Here is a 25,863-nt window from a genome sequence, read left to right as displayed (position 1 = left end):
TCATCTCGTGCACCACTCCGACACCTCGGCTCCAGGTTGCGTGACTGAATAAACCGTACCTGACAAAGAAGCCCATACTCTGAGGCAGCGCGCCTAACTAATCAGGGATTTGACAAATGACAACTGCACTCCAACGGCCACCTGCTACCGCCATCTCAGTTGTTGTAGAGACGGCCCTGATAGAGAAGACAGTGGCGGTTATGCTTGCCCCCCACAGAGGCGATTATACCTAATCTGGCAGAGGCTTAGGAGTGAGTGCACCAGGGTGGTTATAAAAGGCCCTCTTCCCCCAAAGTAAAGGTAAGTGATATTTTTGTGCCTTCTGGTCTCAGAATCTCTCATTTTCCTTGCCTTCTCAAGAGTACTAACTTGAGCATTGGAGCATTCCCACCGGGTTCCTCCCCCAGAATCTCTTGTTTCCTCCTTGTTTCAGGCATCTCCTGCTCCGTCAGAGGCAAGGTCACCGGCAACTAGGACCGACAGGATCGTGCATCATCACATGTCAATCTAGAAACCAAACAATTTTTATTTTTAGATGGTGGTTTCAGTCAAACGATACCATAGACAAACAAAAATTAAGTATGATAAGTAAAAAATATTTTATATAATGTAAATGAAATATATAATTTAAAGGGAAAATTATAGTCAAAGTTATTTGTACATTTAAAATTAGGTTGCATGTTGGTTAAACCAATAAAACTCTAACAACTGGCTCTACATTTCAAATTATAAAAACCCCCGCCATGTCATTGGAGGCTTATGTGGTTGTTGCCAACACGAGACTCTTATCCCATGTTGGACACAACAAAAAAACTATACCGAAAATAGGTTTTCAGTTTCTCTCACACTCCCTCTATCTCTCGATCTCCCTCCCTTCTCTCTCACTTTCACAGTCATCTCTCGATATCCCGCTCCCTCTGTCTCTCCCACTCTCTTAGCTTTAGTCTGTAGCCAAATCAAGACGTCTCTCTCTCTCTTTTTCTCTCTCTCTTGTTCTCCTCAATCTTTCTCATTCTTTTCCCTCACTCTCCCCCTCGGTCAATATCTCCTTCTCCCTCAATCTCTATCGTTCTCCAATTGGTGTAAATTTCATAACTAAGAGTTTATTGAGAATTTTTATCAAATTGGTGTAATAATTTTTTAACCATACCAAGTTGGTCTCATGTTCTTTTATACGATTTGATTAATACCGTATAAGTGTTTAAGAAAAAAAAATGAGAGAGAGCATGAGAGAAACTAAGAGAGAATGATAGGAATTAAGGAATAATAAGAGAAATTGATATAGAGAACATAAATACAGAAACCAAAAACCATTTTTATTTATTTTCAAATCACATAATTGTTGAGTAGATAAAGATGATTATGAGTGAGAGAGTGTGAGGGTGATTGAGAGAGAGAGAGAATGAAACTAAAAACACTATTTTTTTATTTTCCAATCACCCAACATTAAAGGGCATTTTCAGTATAAGCTTTTTGTTATGTATAATATGGATTAAGAGTCCCATGTTGGCAATAGCCACATAAGCCTCCAATGACATGGTGAGGGTTTTTATAATTTGAAATGTAGAGCCAGATGTCAAGGTTTTGTTGGTTTGTGGACCAACTTGTAGCCTAATTTTAAATGTACATCCGACTCCAACTATAATTTTTCCTAATTTAAAACTAATAAAAAATAATGCTATTTTCTTATCTAGATGGTGGGTCAATAATCCATCCCTGTGATGTCATAATTGAATAATAAATATTTAAGTTTATTTTTAATCAGTGTTATTTTTATTAATTTTTTGATTTCTATCTTAACTACGATATATTTAAAATTCAAGTAATTAATATGAAGAAAATTTTCTCATGTGCAATGCATGTGCTTAATTACTAGTATATATATATATATATATATATATATATATATATATATATATATATATATATATATATGTATGTATGTATGTATGTATGTATTATGTATTTATACTCATTCCAAACCGAGATTTAGGGATGTTTTCATACTTACACATTTAACACCAATCCATGCACCGCATGGGTCTCTTATGATACTAATAAATATTCATTGTTAACAAATATTTATTTAAAATAATAAAAAAAGAGGGGAATGAAAAAAAGGGTAACTATGAAATTATAAAAAAAAAGGAAAGAAAAGTTAAATGACCACTCCCTTATATGTGAAAAAAAGATAAATATAATTTGTTCTATTTTTCGTTAGGCCCCATTGTCTGGTCCAGCCCAAGGCTGTAAATAGTAATTTGATAGACTGGATTTTAATTTTAATCCAATCACATACAGGTGTTATGAATTCAAGTTGTTTATAAGTGGAATGAATATTATCTCCCTATCCAATCCGATATAATTTGATTTCTTACAATTTAAATATATATGCTCATATCTATACTATCTTAAAAAAGCATGAAATGAATTTAAAAAATGGGGGCACATAGGGTAATGGGCTTTTCATATTAGATGAGTTGAAAGGAGGTAATTTTAAGATATTCAACGCATTCAATTCCTAATCACTAAATTTAATATTACCAGGCCCGAAGTAAAAACCAAAGGATCAGACCCGGCCCAACCCGAGCTTAAATTTAACACACTTGGGGTGGGCTCGGGTTGAGTTGGGCCCACCCAAGTTGCACCTTCGAGTCCGTAGGTTATCTAGGCTTGTTAGATAACTAAACTTGAAGTTGCACTTAGAGAACCGAAGCATCAATGGTGACGCTAGCCACCCTTTAACCAAAAGGCCAAAAGCTTCCACAGGCGTATGATAGTGAACTTGCACTGATGATAGTAATGTGAACCCTATCTCCAACATTCCACCTTGACTTTACTTGTAAGGACCAATACTAATGTAGGAGGTAGGCCCAAAATGAAAACAAGTAAACCACCCTCTTTCTTCTTTTCTCTCATGTTTCTCTCTACTTGTTAGAAATTAGAATTCTCTCTCCCCTTCATCCCTCCTTTTGTTGTTGTTTCTTCTTTTTAGCTATTTTTCCCCTTAATTATTTGATAAATTTATGGTGAAAAATAATAAGGAGGTTCAATTCTCACTAGATAAATACACAAGTAAGAAATCAGAAAACCAGTCGATCCATCAAAACATTAACTCATATTGTTTGACCTACTCTTGTTTGGAACATGATGCCATACCATTAGAATTTCCAAACCTGAAAATTTCTATGCAATGCTTCAACGTTATGGAACATGATGCCATACCATTAGAATAATTAAGAGTGGAGTGGAAGTAGGGGCTTCATTTGTAGATTAAAAGGAAGTGTTGCTAGATAAATAAGAACTAAGAAATAAATTCATGAGATACCTCTCTCCTTCTCTCAAAGCACTTCCAAATTCTCTTCATCTTGAATTGCATGTAAAGGTTATCTTAACCAATTTTGAGCATAAATTAAATCCTCCACATTTGGTGTCAATGAACTATAAAATTGATCAAGTACTCAACCCCTCAGTTAAATGCACTTTCAGATGTAACAGTAGACACAGGAATAGCCAAAATATCTCGAGCTATATAAGAAAGTATGCGATATTTTGAGCTATTTGTTTTCCATTAACACAAAATATCAAAATTTACATGATCTTCTTCCAATGCTTCCTCCAAATAGTGATCCAATTCTGACTTTACACATATCTCATCGTTCTTCAAAACTTTATGAAATTCTAACTTAAACATTTCAGTTTGATCATCATTCAACTCTTCAGAATCTTCCTTACTATTTTGAGATGGCGTTTTCTACTAGCATTCTAGGATTTGCACAAACATCCTTATACTATTGAAAAAAGGTGGTCCATAATATTTCTAAATTTTGTCAAGCCACCATTAACCATGGGGATGTTTGGAACCGTGGCCATTTTTCAAAAAAAAAAAAAAAACGGTGTCATATCGGATTCACATAGGCGTTTCAACAAACGATCATGTATCTCATTGTTTGGTTAAGCTGATTACTAAAAAACCGAGCATGCCTCAAAAATCGGGACCCCACCGATGCATGAAAAATTGGTGAACGATTTCCCCCAACGGTTGACTGATGTGTATCCTACGTGGTGCTTAACTTACTTGTCAGCACATACATGAAAAAACGGTGATGAAAACCACCTTACCAAATAGCATAGTATTGCTCACTGCCTACGTGGTAGAATTGTTTTTTTGTGAAAAACAAGTCTTGGAAGCATGGACATTTTTTCTTAAAAATTGGTCCCAAAAAGCGTCCACGCTTCCAAGCACCTTGCATGTTTTCATCATTATATACGTTAGAGTACCAAAATTGCACATTTCTTATTTTGTAACATGGGTGTAGAATAATAACAATGATCAACAAAACATTGATTTTATCAATGTTACCCTAGTATTTGTTAAACTTTTGCTTCATTCTTACTGCAATGCTATAAAAAAAAAGGACGACCATCATGTTTTGACAATTTACTCAAACAATGTTCAATTCCAATCATCTCATGATTATACAAATTGGTTGTCACATAAATTGATCATAGCAATAGTTTTGTAACCTTATAGAAAGCATCCAAAAACATGCATAAAATCCTTGCTCTTCCCCAATCAAACTCAATAGGGGCACCATCCTTAAGTTAAACCAAAAAATTTATATCCTTCTCTTATAAGTGCTCAAAAGCTCTTTGGAACTCCAATGAAGTTTTCTAGCATGAAGCATATGGAATTCCATGGGGTGCTAACATCCAAAAACACTGATTTTTTACTTGTTATCCTCAATTATTAATGCACAACTTGAATTCCTACATTTAAGATGGGGAACTCTTAACATGTTTGATGCTATTACGAATATAACTAATTAAGTCCCCAACTTCTTTAATCCCCATCTTTAACAATATCATCATTAAATAACAAACCATTTTTTGGTTAATATTTTCTTAAGAATCCAAACAACTACATCATTTGCAAATTACACATTATCAATAGTTATTGTACGTAAATTATATGAACCCTATGATAACAAGCAAGGTTTAATATCATTTGCAATTGCATCACAAGTGATGTAGCATGATCTTGTCTCTCCTAGCTAGCAGGGGCCTCGCTCCTAGCTGTCAACGGACAGCACCTGAGAAGGAGAAGAAGACAAAGGATCCCCGGGGAGCTTGCCCGGCGGGTACACTCCGATGCTTAAGTTAGAACTCGGCGAAAAACTGGGAGAGTTGCGAATTAATAAATGCTAAGAGTGAAGATGTGCGATTTTCAATTACCTTGCCCCTTGGAAATCGGGACCTTTATATACTGATGCCCTGTCAAATCAGGAGTAACCGCCTCTGATTCTCTACTACAGCTTTTATTTGTAGATAAGATAAGGGATTATCTTTATCTCTTAAAGATAGTCCAGATTCAAATAAAAGATTTGGATTAGGAAACTGCTAATGGGATTATGACATCCTCTCTTTAAGGCTATAAATAGAAGAGCAGGACGAACCTCCAAACATACAACAATAACAACAATACAGAATTCAAAGTTTGCAGATCATAGAGAGAAGACATTACAGTTTGTCTGCTCTTGTCTTTTGCTCTTGCCGCCCCTACCTAGTTCAATCTCCACCAATAGGAGTGATTAAGAACGGTTCATGATATTGTCTTTTGCTAGAAGAGGCAATCTGAAGTTGTGCTCACCAGCCCTCTATCATATTCTTGCTAAAGAGCCATCCTGCTGATTTTGCTTCACCTCACACCGTGTTATCTTCGGTGGAAGCAGTCTTTGGTTTTCTCCTTGGGCATGAACACCTTCGTTGGGGGTTACTATTACTCTGTATCAGGTATATCCCTTTCCTCCCTTTTGGTTTCAGATACTAGTCTGATTTGGTTTCAAGATTGATTATTGAAAATGCAATTTTCTAAAATAGGGAATTCAATTTCCACATGGGAGAGAGAGAAATTTTTGAAATTTCGCCCAACCTTCCTGTAGGGTTCGACCATCCATATGATGGATCTCTCATCCTTCAGACATCATCGAGACAGGTACCATCACCGGGATGTGTTCCCAATGCACGGCGGAGATGTGTTGTGGGACACTGTGGGGCGCAAATGTGAACTCGCCATAAAAGAGCAAGGTTTAACTGAATGCTTTAGCTATTCAGCACATGACAAGGTTTCGTGCTAGTGTTTAAAGACATAGAACCCGTATCTTTTACGGTAGGGCTCATGAATTTATTATTAGTGTAGATCTTTTATAGTGGGGATCATAAATTTATTACTAGCGTGGAACCTCGCCATTGGTTCCAAAGTCCGTTGAACAACTAAAGCATTATGTTAATTCAAATTTGCCATAAAAAGCTTTAGATAAGCTACAAAGAAGTAGAGGTGTAAACGGATCGAATTCGAATAAGATCAAGTAATATCTAAATTCGAATTCGATTAGAAAATTCAATATCTAAATTCCATTATATATCCGACGGATATTAAAAATTAATATTCGAATTCGAATTCAACTAATTAATTATTTTAGGTAATTAATAAATATTTTATTTATATAAATATATAAATTATATAAGATATTTAAATATTTTATATATTATATATAAGAATTAAATAATCGGTCGAATTTGGATATTTATCGAATCGAATCAGGTCATATCTGAATTCAAATCCAATTAACTATTCGATATGAATAAGATATCCAAATTCGACCAATTAGATATTTAAATTATCCGAACTCAATTCGATTATGTCAAATCTCGAATTCAAAATCAAATTTTCGAACACCGCTGACACCCTACAAAGAAGTTGAAGCAAATGAATGATTGTCGATTTGAGCTCACTCAATTTTTCACAAGACTGTCTTTCATTTTTATTTAATTATTTTATCCACTAAAAGACAAATTAATAAGTCATTCAGTTTAGCAAGTTTAGCTGTTATCAAAGAGCCTGTTATCAAAGAGCTTGAGTAAAGCGATAAACCCTCTACCATGTTTGGTTCAAGTTGACCTTATTTAAGTTTCGGGGTAAAATACAAAAACCACCCCTGAGTTTTTTGACAATCATAAAAGCCTTCCCTATGTTTTCACTTTAACAAAAACCTCCCATGTACTTTTTAGAAAACATGCAACTACCTCCCTTTCTTTGTTGAAAAGCCAATTTAACGTGCTTGTTTTTTCTAAATGCCTATTTTGCCCTTAAGCCTAGATGTAGATTTATTAAAATATCCTTCAAAACACTATTTATTTTTTTCTCGAGAACTCAGGACTAGAGTTGCCAGTCTTCTCTCATGTAAAAGACAAAAATTTCCTTACTTGTTGATTAAATTTTCAAAACATGCCCCTCCTCATCACCCATGATCTCCATCATACATTATGTATTCTTCTTCTTCGTCCTTTCATTTGCCCTCCATTAGAGATGTTTGCACCAAAAAGAAAAAGCAAAGTTACGATTTTGTTCGTTTTTAGTATTATTGGATGGATGGTTCAAGGATTAAGTATAACAGATGCATTACAAATGAAAGGCGTGTGTGGTGGAAATCACTCTGGGTTTATTTGATTTTGATATTTGTTTCTCTATCTAAACCAAATACGTGCAGAGGAGCTATCATCTCCGATTTCATTGATGTGAAGCATAGTCATAATTTGGCGTTGCAAGACCACTAATCGAAATTTGACCCCATCTCCAATCTCATGGGCTTCGACTTCAGCGACAAAGATGATTCTTTTTCTTCTTCTTCTTCTTTCACCCATCAACTGAGCAAAGGTGAGAATCATCTTCTAAACAGTTAGACTTTGGTTGGTTTTGACAGTTTTTAACAGCAAAATGTATTTTCTCTTGGAATGTAGGAACTGGTGATAAGACTAAAAAAAGGAGCATAGTTGGAGAAGATCAAAGCAATGGTAAAAACAGCCAGAAAGAATATATACAGGTTGGTCCAAAGCTGTAACAAATACTTATGTTAATGGACGTTGTAGTCGTTAGAATACGCATTCTATTAGAGAAATGACAAAGCTAGTTTCTGAAGCTTGGTGTCAAGGCTTATGTTAATGGACGTTGTAGTCGTTAGAATACGCCATCTATTAGAGAAATGACAAGCACATTAAATCGGTTTTTCAACCGAGGAAGGGAGGTAGTTGCATGTTTTCTAAAAAGTATAGGGAGGTTTCTATTAAAATAAAAACACAATGGAGGTATTTATGATTGTCAGAAACCTTAGGGGAGGTTTTTGAATTTTACCCTAAGTTTCAGTTAAACTTGACTTCTGCCAGACCCAGCCCGTTGATATAATTAACATTGTAAAATTATATAAATATAGCCTTTACCAAGACTAATGTTAATGTTCCAAGGCTGGGCAGGTCAAAATTGGTAATCCCATTTCAATCATTTGGTTTGAGTCAATTGGGTTAATGTGGCTTGGAATCGGGTTTGGGGCTGGGCCAAACCTGTATCGGATCCAACCAATTGGTGTTCTACTTTAGGCTCAGTTCGGAAAGAGTACAAATACAAATATATATAAAATAATACAAAATATAAGATTTTGCACTGTACATATTTGCATTTGTACTCCTTCCAAACTGAGTATTAATAACAATTTCTATGACTTTTGGGTATGAATTTTTCATATATAAGATATTTGTGGTGTGTTTGAATGTAATGACTATGAATCTATGCATTACCTTGAGTTTTGAGAACAATATACAAAATATCGGAAACACAAAGCATAAAAAACATGATATTAAGATACATCAAAATATACACATGGATACAGTTGAAAAATAAGGATAAGTTATAAAAATTCAAACAAAACCCAAAAATACATTAATAAAACTAAAAATAAGGTGTATATATACATAATATCATGGTTCAAAGTATTGATATATTGGTTTTGTAGGGCCAGTGAAATGCTAACTATCAGGAATTAGGCTTTTTAGTAGATTTAAACATTAATGCCTAACCTAATATACTTCTGAATTTATCAAACTGAAAAAAAATAAAATAAAAGAAGAGTATCAGTTATTAGAAACTATGGGTACGCAATTTTTGCATATATGCACGTAAAGAAAAAAAAGCTTCAACAGTTTATCTAAATTTTGAACTACGAGGATATGCCAAGGAAAATGGTAGGAGATTTAAAATATGATTTAAATGAAGAATATCATTGATTTAAATGATCAATTAATCATGTCATGTTTATGGGTTTTCTAGTTGATATACTATCAATAAGAAAAAGTTGATTAAATGGCTTAGAAAGTTAAAACTTAAAAGCACATTTTATCTTGACAAATTGTAATGCTGTAGCTCAGTGGAAATATTTTTCGATTGTGAATGTGACAGTTGACATCAGTTTCTAATAGTCAAGTATAGGGTTTGTAACAGTTAGATATTGGCTTATGATAGTTGAGCATGGGTTTGTGATGGTTCATGACAGTCAAGTATCAATTTGCAATGGTTGAGCATGGAAAATTGTAATAATTGTTTTAGTGCAACCAAATGGAGAAAAGAAATAGCCAAAAATGGGGATAGAGAATGGGCCAGAAGCATTGTATCTCCACTAATCAGGTTAGAGACGCATTCAATTATCCATGTCCCATACACTTTCCTTGCCTTGCTCGTTCTATCCTGTTCTGCCCTATTTTATCTGTTAAGCAAATAGGATTATCTTTCGGTTAAGCTCAAAAGGAAACAATGTTTAGATTGGCCTCCAGACATCAGAGGAACTTATTTGCTACATCGACTTGGGGATGCAAACCAATGTTTTAAAAACCGATCCAGAACCGGAGCTGTTTTGACCACTGGTTTCTGGGTCAACAGTTTGACTGTCCGGTTTGAACAGGCAACCCATTCTGACAAATTTTAAAAATTAAAAAACAATTAAAATACAAAAACAGCAAAAAATCATTGAATGGGTCGAGTGGTTCGACAGTTTGACCGCTTAGGACAACAAATCGTTGGCCAATTCAACGGTTTTTGGCCAGGGACCGGGTTTGGGGTAAAATTGAACCAGTTGCCTGGACGGTTCCCAGGCCGAACGATCTGACCGTCCGGGTCAACGGTGGTTAAAAAACATTGATGCAAACACCTTGGTGCAACCTGAATCCTGCCCGTTCTACTTGACTTAGCACTAGGTTGACATGTCCCATGAATAACAGTGGGAATGGGCAGTAAGCACAAGCACGGCAGACAGTCAGGCAGAGAACTGAGGAAAGTAAAGAGATCATCAGCACAATGTTGAACCAGCTAGATTCATTAGCTATTGCAATCCGATCTCAATGACAAACAGTCTAACACAAGACGGGCTCACCCATAATCAATCCTTATCTGGTTGGATAGTAGGAGAGAGATACAAAACACTGACTTGATGCCAACAGGATTAGAGTTGGGGAACATCAGCCAATAAATTTGCCAGATTGTCATCCACTCATCATCGCCCCTAATGAGGCAAGAAGCAATTAACATTAACATGTAAAACAATGGGAATTCATCCCAACATCTAATATGTTGTACAACATTTTTCTTACGTTTTCATACTCTTCATGGCTCCAATGTCATCAATTGACAAGATTCTGGCTAAAATCCCATAGTTTCTGTGCCAGCTCCACATCTTTAGCCTGTCTACTTGGTTTGGCTATGTTACTGTCACTAAAATACTCGCCACTTACACCTGTGACCTGTGGATGCAATGCCACATAGCATGTCGTTGCTGCCCCCTGCAATAAAGTCCGGTAAAATGCATAAGCACAGGCTCCAATCCTGCATGGGGCTCTTGGTAGGTATATACTGCAATTGGAGCCTCAAGAAAACAAGTGCATAGAATCAAGAATAAATGAATGATAGTTAACACGTTCATTTGTTAATTATCATTCACTTGTTCTTGAATGATGGTTAATAGCTATGCACGCATATATGAGGTGCATTATGTTAGAACAATGGTCTTCCAGACCTGGGTTAGGCCCCAAGTAAAAACAAGCCTGTTTGAACCCAAATTCAGTGGGAATATGAGCATGTGTCCATATATGAAATTCTAATTCAAGATATTGCCAAACAAACCAACTTGAGCACAACATAATACATGCTCCACCTCATTTGAGCTGGGTTTAGATTAGGCCACTATGGTCGAAATTGCCTAAACCCAATTAAACCTTAGTATTTTGACTAGGTTGGACTTGAGCTCATCTAAGCCCAGTATGGGAGCCTCACCAATAGGAATCTATTGGCAATTTCTATGGTACCAAAAAGATACAGTACCTAGAATACTTAAACCAAAAATTCACATGAATTTGAATGAGTCTGGTTGTGAATCCCACACCTTTTCAGTACCATAGCAGGAATATAGAAAAGTTTTTCACACTTGGACAAGTGGTAGAGAATTCTTAAGATTTTCAGTGAGGGTGCCCAACCTTGAATAAGGAAATATAAAGTCTTGCAGAACAGAAATCATTTAAACAAAAATTCACAAGAAATGACCATGACAGAACGTTAAATTCCCTCTGAAGGGTTACGAACTGCCACCTCCCCCCCTCTTTCTCCAATAATGGATAGCTGAAAATGGTCTTCCTTATGGTCATCCAGTTGGTACAAGGGGGCTTACCATGGGGCAGGATTGAAAGTTTCACATGTTCTATTGGGTTTAGGGTGAGACCAACAGAGGCATATAGCATTTCCAGACCTGGCATTTCAAGCAAATGGTTGAAGCCAAACCTTGTTGCACTGGGGGAGGATTTGGGTATATATGTTAAACTTTTCTTTAAGAGGTTCTGATGTACGGATCAGATAACAGTTTTAAAAAAACATACCTGAGGAACATCTTTAAGCACATATTTGCCAAACCTCTGCACAAGACCTGCATTAAAGCAGCAACAGAGAAAAAAACAGAGAGTTGACTATTAGAGAATCTGAACCACTGCCTAATTAAAGGGAAGTAAATGGGGCTGGGGGTGGGGGGAACTAAAACATCTGAAGCATAAAATAAACATTAGAGCCTCTGAACCACATACACAGCTATTGTTTTATCAGTAACCAGCTCAAAGATTTTTTATTATAACCATTAGAAAAGCACCAGTACAATCAACTGAAAAATGTAGAAAAAAAATCGCATTACCCCCTGGGCTGCCTATCACAGGCCCCCATACACCCCAATGCTAAGTTATTTCAGATGGGTCAATTCCAATGTAAAGTTCATGTCCCTACATCCTCCCTATGCCACTCTCAGCTGAGGATCTTCTAGATCATTTGTTCATCATTTCCTTAGGTTTTATTGATCCTATTTCCCAAATACATTGTTCATAGGGGCCTGTGAATCTTCCACCAAACAACCAAAACTCACTAGGTAAGAATACACTTCTAGAATTTCTCCTTCATGGATCTTGAAAACTCCTGCTGCCCATGGTTGCAGATTGCCCGACGAGCATTCATCAAAATTAAGCTTGCTCGCTCCAAGAGATGAAGGGGACTGAACCTGATGATGATCCCCTCTGATGGAGAAAGATAAAGGTACATATGACCATATCTCACTATGATACATTGCAATCTAAGATCTAATACTGATGAAATAAGGATTTAGTAATGATACCTGGTAGTGTGTATTGCTAATGATGACATTGTCTTTTTTAAATAGGATTCAACCAAAACAATGCAAGATTATCTATGGAAGTGAATTGCTAAGCATATCTTTAAGAAATATTGAAAATACATTGGAAAGTGAAAAACTTGAGTGATTTACCATTTACAAAGCTGTGATAACGCAGAAGATTGGTTACAATAGATCCTGGATGAAGTGAATTAGCTGTTATGTCCACCCCTTCTTCCTGATCAAACAAAGGGCAAAGCACAAAAATAAAGGACATTTCTGCTTAACATGGTAAAGACTACTACAAAATAAACAAAATTGACAACCATGATTCATAGGAGTGTATAGGCACCATACTGGTTTCCATATCAAATTAATTTCATTAAATCATGGCTGAGAAGTAAAAGAAAAGCTAAGAGAATTTGATAGACATCAGTAAATATCCTTCAGGAATGGATTACAGATTTACAGAAACAACTTAAACATAGTTGTCAAGGCATCACTTAGGCGTCCACTAGGCAACTAAAATGACAAGGTGGGTGCCTTATTACAAAATCATTTATATTGCTACATCTTACCAGTATGTTTGTTACTACATTCTATCATATAATAACACTATATACATCATTTATACTTTGTTTTAAAATTTTTCTATTGATATTTAAAAGATCCAAAAGTTTTGAGAAGAGAAAAATAAAAAATAAAAGAAATATAAAGAAGTCTTCTCTCCACCCTTGTTCTTTTTCTCTTTTTACTTGCTCTCCATCTTAAATTTTATCATATAAAATATAACCTTCTTTACTTGCTAATTTGATATGAAATTGCTCTATTTAATACATACATATTATATTAGTTTCATTTTTATCAGCAAAAAGTTATTTTATTAAAATGATTATAAGAAGATTAGTACAATTGATTACAGGATGCACCCCCCCCCCCAATTACACAAGCTAGATTATAATAAAGCCAGGTACAATTGATTAGCATCACTTTTGAAAGTATTGAAATGAATATAATTGAAATACTATTATCTTAGATATCATGTTTTGAGATGAATTTAATGTTATTAATAAAGAAAATTGCTAACTTTACGATTAATATGCATGCTTTGTATATAAAACTAGAAAACCACAAAAAACTTAGTTTTTATTTTATGAAATGCCAATCGCCTAGGTGACTAGGCACCCCACTGTCGCTTAGAATCGTCTAGACACCTTGATAACTATGACTCTAATTTGCATGATAATAAGCAAACTTCCAACAAATTAATAATGTTTATGAGACATCAAGTGTAGTCAAAACATGTTAAGGGTGTTGTGAAACCATGTAATGCATGCAATACACAAGATTCTGTATGTCTTACTGAAAATGAAAAGAGAAAAACGATAGGTCTCCTGAGAAGAGGTTGTAAGAAAAGATCCAAAGACTCACTATTTGACGGAGGATATAACAGAGTCAAGTCATGAAATGAGATTTGGTATAGCTGAACATATACAGTTAGGATAAGACTTCACTTGGTCTAGTTTGTGTACACTCTCCATATCATCATCTAACCCTTGTTATAGGGTCAGCTACATGAATCCTGTTTCACCATTCTGTTCTGTTCAGTGCCATATCCATCATCAAATTATGGGCACTTAAATAATTTCTTACTACTTCCACCCAAGTCCTTTTCAGTCTGCCCTCTAGTTCTTTCAGCCCCTCAACTTGTAACAGATCACTTGTCCATATATAGATAATAAAAAAGTCCATGGTTTTTCAGGATTGTTCCCTCTGTTTCAATATTCAAGGCTTACCATTTACTCACTATAAGGCATACTTCACAATAAACTTACCTATGGTTTCAGATTCTTATATGGAACTTCAGATCCCAGTCACATCTTAAGAAGCAGACTAGCTATACTATATCAGGATAATTGCTGTCTGAAACTAAATTCAAAAAAAAAAAAAAGAAATTTTAGTTTTTGCTACAGTACAATGTAGAGGATAAGAGGGCACTTGGATAATCTTGTTGATTGTTCCCTTGTTACATTTGCATACCAAGTGAAACAAAATCAACTTGAGGGATAATCCGATTATAGATAAAAGGTAAATAAATAACAAAAATACCATAGCAGTCTCAAGAATAACTATTATAAAATAACACTGAAGAAGAAAGCTCTACCTAAACTACCTATCAATTGCTTATCACTTTTCTCTATACCAGATTTTGTAGATAATGTCCCTGAAAATAAGGGACTTCTTGTGAGACAATCCAGAAGAGAGAAAGAAATTCCACCTGCTGAGGTGGGATAAGGTGTGTACAGAGAAAGACAAAGGAGGTATAAGGGATTAAATATGGTGATGCAGACATGAAAACAAGGAAAGAATCCATGGAGAAATAAATCAGTTTCCTCATGATTCTTTATTTTTTGATCAGTCCTCATGATTCTTTATCCAATGCCAAGTTCATAATTTTTTGGATGACTAAGATTTTGGTCAATCATCTAAATGGGTAAACATAGTCTAAATATATTAAGACCTTTTAGAACTTTAAGTTTAAGATACAATGACACCTTTTTTCTTTAAGCTTATTTTTCAGGGTGTCATTTGATAGATCATCTTCCACAACTGAGTGCCCATACTGGGTCACCTTGCCCAAAAGCCTGGTTGTTTTTATACAAGGTGCTTTATAATATTTTTATATTTTCATTTTATGAATCTATAATATTATAAACATTGTTACAATAAATTATTCAGTTTGTGGGTTTATAATATTTTCAAATACTAGTTTATTTCTATTTTTTTCTTACTTATTAAGGTTAGATCAACAAACAAGTTGATGGATGCCACCTTGAACTCTTAAAGACCTGAAAATCTCAATCTGTAAGGAAGAACTTCTTGCTATAAAGCCTAGGGAATTGACCCAGGATTCACATTTTGTTTCCAACTCCAGTGTCTACACACTCTCCTGTTGCTTAGCTTCACCTTGTCACCTTGTATATGCTCATCATCATCATCTAAGCCTTGTCCCAACTATATATTACATGAATCCTATTTTGCCACTTCATTTTGTTCAGATCAGTTTCCTACCTCTTGGTCTTTTTTTCTCATCTGTCATGACCTCCATCTAGAGGTGATATCATCATTAGACAAGAAAAATGAGAGATAAAAAGGGTTCATACACACCTACTTGACTAGGTTTCCATGGTTAGGCACCTTACCTTAATGCCTTGACTTAAAGCAACAAGTTGCCCACCTAGGCAACAAAGATAATAAGACACGCTCCTTATTATAATATCATTAATATGGGTGCATCCTATTAATATATTTGTTAATACATTCAATTATATAATAATACATCACTCATATGTTTTGAAGTTATACTGTTGAACTTAAAAGACTCAAAGGTTTTGAGGAGAGAAAAGAAAGAGAGAAAGAAAAATAAACAGGTTTCTTTTTCTTTTGTTTTTTTCTATTCTCTTATATTAAATAAAATAGCAGCTTCAAACTTGTTCTTTTTCTCTTTTACTTAATCTCTATCTTAAATTTTTATCATATAAAATTATAGCCTTCTTTAGTTGCTAATTTGATATGAAATTGCTCTATTGCCTATTATATTAGTATTATTTTGAAAATATTGATTTTTTTTATAAGTGAAGTATTGAACTGATAACTTTTAGATATAATGGTTTGCAATGTTTTGAGAGGAGATTTAATGTTCTTAATAATAAAGAGAATTGTTACTTTTTTCAATTAATGTGAATGCTTATTTGTATATAAAACTAGGGAACTAGCGAAATTTTAGTTTTTATTTTATATTTCTTATTGCTTAATGCTTAGGGAACTAGGTAACTAGGCATCCCACTAGTCACTATAACCCCAAATCACTTAGACACCTTGACAACTTTGAATAAAGATGTGTTGTTTTCTTTTGCTGTTGATTTTGGGGCTCGACTACCTTCATAGCAGTGCATGCACCAATGCACTTTGAACTTACTGATCTTTCATGTACAGATGGTCTTTGTGGGCTAGGACCCTGGGTGATGTTCATTGAAGATTTTCTTTTCTTTTCTTTCTTTTTTTCTTTTTCGATACATGAATAGATTTTATTGACAAGAGATTAAAGCAGGTACAAGCCCCCTTTGGGGGGCACGAGATGCAGCCACACCCTTGAGCCCAAAAACAGAAAATTGAACTAAAAAATTAGGTATTACAACTCAGCCACAAAAAGAAACTCGCTTACAGCCTCTTGTTTAGCCAAGACATCAGCCATAGCATTGGCTGACCTGCTCACCCATTGTATTCTGATTGTCATATTTCTTGTTTGCCACTTAATTCTCCTTAATAAATCCACATATTTCCAAATAGCAGAATCTAGATCCTGTAACCACCCTACCACCACTTTAGAGTTTCCTTCAATACATAATCTGTTGACGCCCAGTTGACTTGCAATCTGAATTTCTTGTACCAGAAGCTAGTAGTTTAGCTCTTGTAGAGCCTCTTGATCCCACTGGGCCTGAGAAAGGGATAATAAGTTGCTTGCTTCATTCCTCAAGACCCCACCCACACCTGAGCACCCTGGATTTCCTTGACTGCTTCCATCAAGGTTCAATTTTATGAGCCCATCCACATGTGGAGACCAATCTGAAATACTTCTAGTGCTCCTTGTGGAGCTATTAGCCACTACCAACCAGTTTCCCCATAGATCATTAAATGTATAAGAGTGAAGTGAGTTAAGGGTTCCCAACCAATGTATTGCCCTTGTTAAAATGCACTCCTTTAGTTCTAAGAGACTTCTTTCTTTCTCACAGAAGATTCTGCTGTTCCTTTCTTCCCAAATTGTCCAAAAGGTGGCTGCTCTAACACTCTTCCACATAATTCTCCCCCTCTTGGTGGGCCAAACAAATAGAGCTGGATCAAAAAGTAAGTTTACATCTGCCAGTAGGTTCCACCTGCACCCAACAAAGAGAAAATCCAACTCCAAATAGCTACAACCAAAGGACAAGATAGAAACAAGTGAGAGCAAGTCTCCCCGCTAACATTGCACAAAAAGCACCAGTTAGGGGACAGAACAAGAAAGGTCTTTTCTTTTGCAGGTTGTCCAAAGTGTTAATCTTACAATGAAACACTTCCCAACAAAAAATAGCAATTTTGGGTGGCACCGGCTTAAACCAAAGTTCCTTATCTGGGAACACCCTAGGAATAGGGTGGGAACAAAGGGCCTTGAAAAAGGATGCACAAGAAAAGGTACCTTTTGGGATAGGTGACCAAAGCCTTCTATCGGGCTTGGAAGGGTCCAGACAAACACTATCAAGAAGAAGCAGAAATTCAGAAACACAAGAAGCCTCAGCATCCCTCAACCCCCTCCTGAAGCCAAAATCCCAAGTCAGTGACAAAGGAAGAATAGGTGAGGAGAGAGCAAGTTGGAAACAACCTCTTTCCTAATCAAAGAAATGGAGTAAAGAAATGGGAAGAGATCCTCTAGAGACTGATTACCCACCCAAATATCATTCCAAAAAAGTACAGAGTCACCAGTACAAACGTTATACCTCACAAAGTTGAGAAAAAGAGGAAGGATACTGCGAATTGCTTTCCAGGGTGTAGCCATAGTAGCATGACGAGAGACGCTAGCATCCCAACCAATTCCCAAGACTTCATGAATACTTGCGACTACCTCATGCCACAACTTGTCTCTCTCTAAAGGCCATCTCCATACCCACTTCCCCAACAATGTAGAGTTCCTAATCCGTAAATTCCCTAAACCCAAACCACCTTCTTCCTTACTTTGACACACTATCTCCCAGTCGACTAGATGGTCCTTTTTTTCCTCCCCTAGTTCCCACAAAAAATCCCTCATAAGTTTCTCTAGATTCTTGGCCTCCCTAGATGGAGTTCTAAAAACCGATAGGTAGTAAACAAGTATATTGACTAAGGTGGCTTTGATCAAGGTAACCCTTCCCCCTATGGAAATGTAATTATTTTTTCCACGATGCCAATCTCCTTTCAAAATTTTCAACCATTGGATCCCAAAATCTTACTCTCCCTTGGGCTGGCTCCTTAGGGAAGATCTAAGTGCTTTAGCAACCAGGAAGAAATGGAACAACCTAGGCAACTTGCAACAGAGTTGATATGAGTCCCACCACACAACTTTTGTCCGACTTAATCTTCGAATTAGAAATGTTTTGAAAATAGACAATTAAATCTTTGAGGTTTCTCACCTTCAATGTTGCTTCCTTACCAAAAAAATAATGATATCGTTAGCAAACGGCAAGTGGATCACTGACACACCATTTCTACCTATCCTCCAACCACTTATTGCCTCAACCCTATCGGCTTTTGTTATCAACCTGCTAAAGACATCAGCCACGAGTGTGAATAAGAAAGGGGGGAGTAGATCGCCTTCTTGTGATATCATGGGAAACTCCTGGTCAGAAGTTGAGTACATATCCTACTTTTATTAATCACAATCTTTCTGATGTATATCCCATGCTTTGCATTGGGTTTGCATAAGGGGTGTTGTGGTTATTGGCTCAAGTGTAATGGAGCCCTTTTTTTGCTCTCTTTTTTTTTTCTCTTAATAAAAAATCCTTGTGAAAAAGAAAAGGATAAATGTTGCAATGCAGTTCTAAATCTGTATTGAAGCAATTTCTTACACATCAAGATAATATAATCATCTTAGAACTCTTGTAAGCAGGTAAAGAATGCCATTGACCAATTATCTTTTACTATGTCAAGAAATTGCTTGTTATTAGCAAACAGATTTTATACCTTTAGACGTCTAGAAAGTTCATTTGCATGCAATACATTAGCAAGCTTTGATTGGCCATAAGCAAAGAAACTTGTGTACCTGCAGATTAACAAGTTGAAAGACAAATAACTAGGAATTGTTCTCTATTTGATGAACATAAAATACATAGCAATACCATTATAGAAAAAGGAAAATTAATAGAGAATAACACTAAAAACCACTAGAAGTGAACAGGAGCACCTATGTCCCATGATTATGGACAGGAACAATGAATCCAACAATTAGATCAAGCAATTGCAACTTGTGTCACTTTTTTTTTATTTATTAAAACAACAAAACCAACAGGTTAATTTTTTTCCTTTAGAAGGATGATAAAGATGTAACTACGCTTCTGCCACATACCCCTACTAGATTTTAAAATTCATTAAGATTCTATTTAGACCATGTGTTTGGATCCTATTCCTGCCTTGATCCCATGGAATAGAAATGACTACCCCAGATTATGCACACTGCTAAAACATGGAATTTGAAGATTAAGTTCCATGTTTTGCCAAATCCTGGTCCACTGCTAAATGGACCTAGTTTCAGGGATCCAGAGATCTGTGGAATTCACAATCCATATTCTGCCCCATTTCAAATTCTGATCTGATCCATACACATCCTAAGATCACAAAAATCATCAGAAGAAAACAAGCATAACTACTGCTGATTTTTTTACTGGAAATGGTTACTTGCATTCACAATCCATATTCTGCCCCATTTCAAATTCTGCTCCGATCCATACACATCCTAAGATCACAAAAATCATCAAAAGAAAACAAGCATAACTAGTGCTGATTTTTTTACTGGAAATTGTTACTTGCATTCAAAAATTAAAAGCTGAGTACAATATGCAAAGCATCCCATGACAAAGGGGTGCCGACCCCAAAAAAGAAATTGCTATTAATTTGCAGATCTTCTATCCCAGAAAATCATAATATTAACTTTTCCTAGTTATAGAGCAATGCAATCATGAATAATATTGAAAGCTTTACCCTGATTCATCATTGATTTTATCAAAACGAATTCCTTCACGATATGGAAACCTGTGAGCCTCTGATGAAACATTGACAATCCTCCCTTCCTTTTTACTGTCACGTGCAGTAACCTTCATGGTTGCCAACAAGAGATCTGTTAAGAGAAAATGACCTGCAAAACAACAGAAACTCTACATCATTCTTTGATGCATGAAATGAAAGGCATACAGAATATAGCACATATAAGTATATTACCTAATCAACAAATTGTGCTTCATTTGAATTATGAAGATTTTTTTCCCTTTTCTTTTTCTCTTTTTTCATTTTTGAATACTGACAATCCATCAAGCCATGTTGACAGATGGCGAAGTTAAACTACTCATGCTATCTAGTATCTAGTATTTTTGACCTCCTTCAATATGACAACAGAACAGTATAATGGAATCTTCCAAGGATTGGAAAAAATTGCAGGTTGGTTGTTGGAGTTCCAAAATAATAATAAAAAACAAAAATTTCGACAGCTCAAAGTTGCCACTCCCATGAAGATGTTTGTTGGACTCACAAACACATTTACATAGATCATCTAATGATGGACAATTCATCTAGATATTGGTAGCATACCCAAGTGATTTGTTGCAAACTGTAGTTCTATGTTGTCTTTGGAAAGCTTGAATGGGGTTGCCATAACACCTGCATTGTTACTTCCAGAAGAGGAGAAAGAAAATTACATTGCTCTTCACCAAATCTATGAGTTAAGAAGGTTTACAAGGTCTTCACAACAACCAGAATCAAATCAATACCAATGTAACTTCACTTCTTAAATGCACAGATAAAAGAATGTTAAAAGCATAGCATCCATTTCTTACATGAGGATGTTCAATGGAAGTCCTGAGGAATTGAACTCTGATGCAAATTTCCTTACTGATGCCAGTGAGCTGAGATCTAACTCCATAACATCAATTTTAGCATCAGGAATTTCCTTAAGGATTGTTTCTTTGACATCCATACCGGCATCAACATTCCTGACAGCCATAACTACATGTACTCCACGTAGTGCCAGAACACGTGTGGTCTCAGTGCCAATACCACTTGATGCTCCTGAGGAATAATTCTTTTGATAAGTATGAACATAATGCTCTCAAACACAAGTCACAAAATTGTCGAGAACAGATTCAAATCATTCATGCAGATTAGAATTAACCTAAGACAACTAAAACAAAGTAAATAATGAGCATTCCCACCATTTTGATAGAGACAGACTTCTGCTCTTTAAAACAACAAAACCATATAAAAAATTCATCATGTATTGTTTATCTGAGTAGGACATGAATAAGTAAAAATTAACAGATATTCAAAGTATCTGTTAATTTTTGGTCTGATGATACTCACAGTATCTGAGTATGACTGAATTGTTAAGCCTCATTCAAAGTATAAATCCTAATCTTCAAGCTGATGATAAAAGGTTTTGGTATTGGGAGAACTCAGGTTCCTTTTCTACTCAATCTTTCTACAGCAACCTCTCAGCTAGAGAAGATCTTGATTTTCCTTGGGCTTTAATTTGGTCCTCCCACATCCTGTCAAAAATAGCCTTCCTGGTTTGGACTGCAGCTCATGGAAAATGCTTAACTCCAGACCAGCTGCTAAGAAGGGGGATGCATATTCCTAGTATCTTATATCCTTTATGCAATGAGATTCCTGAGTCTTCCAATCACCTTTTCATCCACTGTAGCTTTTCTTATCAGTGTGCGCAATGGCTTAGTCCTGTTTTGGTGTTCATTTTTGCCCATATGAATCAGTTCTTCAGCTTCTGCATGGGTGGGAAGTCAAGGGTTTGAACAAAAGGGGCAAAATGCTATGGAGGACCTTTCCGGCTACTATCTTTTGGTCTCTTTGGAAAGAAAGAAATAGTCGCATTTTTTACAACAAATTTTTAGATTTTTGACAACTCAGTTAAGAACAACCTTATAGGTTGTTTATGCTCTTGGTTGGGTGTACACAAAGAGCTTTTCAGGGTATCCAGCTTATTTCTTTTTTGCAATCTGGGCCTTTTTTTGAGTGATTAGTCAGTTCTTTTTGTATATTCCCATTGTGCAGGCTCTCATTGTACATAGGTTGATGTAATTGGCTTTTCCATTAATGCAATTCAATACTTTACCTTCTTCAGGAAAAAAGACAGATATTCATATACACCTTGCAATAGTCATTATGTAAGCAACAAAATAGCTTTTAAAAATTATTTATTTAATAATGTTGGAAGAAGATATAGGAGTTCCTCAAATGGAATCTGAAAGTAGCTGGGTCTTAATTGGCAGACTCATTTGTCATTCCAGGTCAAGTCGGGCAAAATCTCATTCAACTCCCTGATGAAAAGTGACATGGAAATCATAAAAGATATGTGAAGCCTCAGCAACATTGGACCTTCTCTTAAGTAAATATGACTCCACATAAGAGGATAGGATTTAAAGGATCTCCACAAGAGACCTTGGATTAAAAAAAGGAAGAAGTGACCATGAACTAAATCCCATGGAATTTGCAATTACTAGAAGGAAATCGTCACAACTATTGCTAAAAAATCCAGATGCTTTTAAACAGTTCACATACAATTCTTGAAACTTCACTTATCTCTCCTAGTAAATAATCCTTGAAAAAGTGATTACTCTCACATACCAACAAATTCATTGAGTAGCTAGAAATAAGAAACAGCACACATAGGTATATTGTGAAAAAAAATGATAGAAAGAAAGAAAGTTTTATTTGGTTTTGGTCTTTAGACAGTATTCATCATCATCATCTAACCCCTGTCCCAATTATATGGGGCCAGCTACATGAATCCTGTTTCACCATTCCATTCTGGTCAGTATCATATCCATTGTTAAATTATGGGCACTTAAAATCATTTCTTATTACTTTCTCCCAAGTCCTTCTTTGGTCTGCCCCTAGCTCTCTCTTCTAGCCCCTTCAACTTGTAACAAACCAGTTTTTCTAGCAGGTACAATGTGAAGAATCTATCCCTCATTTCCATCTGTAAAACTCTCAATAGTTCAGTATCAAGTAGAAGAAAGAAAATTTCTGTCAACGGTACATATAATGCTTTTTGTTACTGATTACAAACAAAGTGTAGAGAAATTACAGCAGACACAAACACCAGATTAAGCCCTATTGAACAGTCATTGATTGTTATATACAGGATTCCTTTATTCAACACTTTCTTTTTATTGGTTTCTTTTAGTCAAATATTGAATTCATTCATAGTTTAGCTGCAACAACTCCCATCAGCTCAAGCATCTACAACCACACCAGAAAATTGAGGAAAATGACTGAGCTAACTCCAAGGATATCAGACCATAACAGGAATAAATAATTTGCACTGTAATACCAGTGTTTGTTACAAATGTTTCTGTACTCTACCATTAGAAATGAACCCTATTAGAAGTAAACTCAAACAGGTAACAAACTACTGGAACATCATCGTGCGTGTGTGTTATTCCATCAAGTTGGGGGTTTCGAATCTATCTAAGGAGTAGTAGTTACATGAACTAACATAACAAGCATATAGGATCGATAAGGATTTAGCTAAAGTGATACCAAACCCAGTGACTAAAAATAGAATTTCACGAAAATCCACTTACAGAATAGCACAATTTTCAATTTTGTTTAGATTTAGAACGTCAGAAAAGTGGCAATTAGTTCGTCGATGTATTTAAAATGCAAGAAAAAATCCCAGCAACCAAAAACAGAAACCCCTACTGAGTTCATCTGAAAGAACGGCAATTAGCACCAAGAAAAAAAAAAGAAAAATATAATATATTCTTTTCCAATTTCAATACCAAGATCAACAAATGGAGAGAGAAGCAATATACCATAAAGCACAAGAAAATTAAACCCAGATCGAAGTTACCTGTAACAATGGCACTGAGGCCAGTACCATTAATTCCTTGTGTTACTTCCTCTGCATTTGAATTATATGAGAACCCAGAAGGTCCTTTCCTGCTAAACAACCACATAGCTTCTTGCCTACAGAGCTACACTCTACAAACTTCACAGGAGAAAGATTCCTCTGACACTAGGAAAAACAGAAACCAGAAAATGAAAACCAAAGACCAATCAAAGTCACTCGGAGCCTCCGCGCAACGGCACAAGTCCTTCTTCCCCAATCAAAAATTGGAAACGTAATGTAAAAAAAATCCAGCCACCGAAATTCAGACTCTTTTTTTTTTTTTTGTGTGTGTGTGTGGAAGAAATTCATACTCTGATAAACGAGGACAAAGTGACAAACTCGTCAAACTAAGTAAATCATCATCGAATAATGGAAAAATCTACGCTGCCGGAAACACATGATACTGGAAAAAGGGCCTCGACCTGTCGACTCTCGACCATCGACTCTCGACCATCACCCCCTCTGCTGAATTTGATTTTGATAAAGAACCACACGATTGGTTGGCACTTTCATTGATACCGGTTGATTGGTTACAAGTTCTTTTCGGTATAATGAATTTCAGGTATCATAGTCATAGAATTGTTAATAGAGGAATTGGATCAATTAAAACATTTCACGTCATCAATATATGGGGCCGTGTGTAGGGAGATTATATGCGATATTGTGATCGGCTAAACTAAAGACTCGACTGAGCCCGGATCTGCTCCTGACACCTGGCACCTCACTGGCGCCTCATTCACACGTTCTATCATACATTGGTGGGAACATATCCCGTGCTTATTTGTTATTATTCACGGAACATATGATGTGCTTATTTGTTATTATTCACGGGATGTGTCGGTGAGGCGCCCATTTGTGAGATGCTGATCCCGTTCCGACTCGACTTAGAATGGAGATCCGATTTGTTCACTAGAGCGCGTTCCACATCAACGGCACTTTGCTTTCGGTTGTTCTCTAATTCATGATTTTGTCATTCATGCAAAGGATGAGTGGGATGAATCCGGAATCCGGATCACCTGCCCACGAGAACTCTGCCATGTCTATCCACAACACACTACTCTCGTGAATTGGGAACATCTCCCCCTGCATAATACTATGTCGAAGGATGAAAAGTTCTCCATGTGTGGCTATGATGTTTTGTGAGGCAAAGTTTGTGTGGGCAGGAGATCCAGACTCGTTTGGGATGGCAATTTCTGCACTAGCTGTATACGAGAGTTCTTTTCTTGAAATATGAATTTTGGGGGAGGATGGGATCGACTTCAGTTAGTGCAAACTCCGTTTGAGCAGCCTTGAATTGGGAAAATCTTCGTACTTCTATGCTTTATTTCATGAGGAGATATTCCCAATGCAAGGCTATAAAGATTGTTCAAATGGGGCTTGCACCGGTTGAATTTGGTTTCGAGGAGGATGGGCTTTCAAATTTTATAATTGATGTAAGGTGATTTGGCCGGTCAGTCACGAAGAGATATGTTGTACACTAAACCGTCTGATGATACCTTCCATGTGGGATGCATATCTTGACATAGGGAGACCAACCAGATAACTAGATACCCCTACATCAAGGCAGCACTTTCCACCTTGAGAGTAAAAGCTAAGAACCTCGAAGGTTGACATGTGTTCCTTCGACATGGGCAGCCAACGATCTAAGCAACAGCTAGC

General features: G+C 36.1%; 1 protein-coding gene across 2 annotated transcripts; it reads right to left on the bottom strand.

Annotated features, from left to right (window-relative positions):
• Positions 1-10,172: 10,172 nt before the first annotated feature.
• LOC148879544 (short-chain dehydrogenase TIC 32, chloroplastic-like) lies at positions 10,173-24,830 on the bottom strand. 2 transcript variants are annotated; one of them, XM_088961103.1, is made up of 9 exons: positions 24,166-24,827; positions 21,134-21,365; positions 20,889-20,968; positions 20,286-20,439; positions 19,272-19,350; positions 12,675-12,759; positions 11,749-11,795; positions 10,474-10,662; positions 10,173-10,385 (listed from the first exon to the last, which is right to left on the bottom strand). In XM_088961103.1, the coding sequence occupies exons 1-8, from the start codon at positions 24,269-24,271 to the stop codon at positions 10,504-10,506; spliced, it is 942 nt and encodes a 313-aa protein (XP_088817229.1). In that variant the 5' UTR covers positions 24,272-24,827; the 3' UTR covers positions 10,173-10,385; positions 10,474-10,503. The 2 variants fall into 2 exon arrangements, with proteins under 2 accessions (XP_088817229.1, XP_088817228.1); XM_088961102.1 differs by having other exon boundaries at positions 10,173-10,662; positions 24,166-24,830.
• Positions 24,831-25,863: the final 1,033 nt, after the last annotated feature.

Source organism: Nelumbo lutea, chromosome 1 (genome assembly GCF_056320005.1).
Source record: "Nelumbo lutea isolate HS-2025 chromosome 1, American lotus-T2T, whole genome shotgun sequence".
Classification (NCBI taxonomy): Eukaryota; Viridiplantae; Streptophyta; class Magnoliopsida; order Proteales; family Nelumbonaceae; genus Nelumbo; species Nelumbo lutea.
This window is presented reverse-complemented; position numbering and strand designations above follow the sequence as displayed.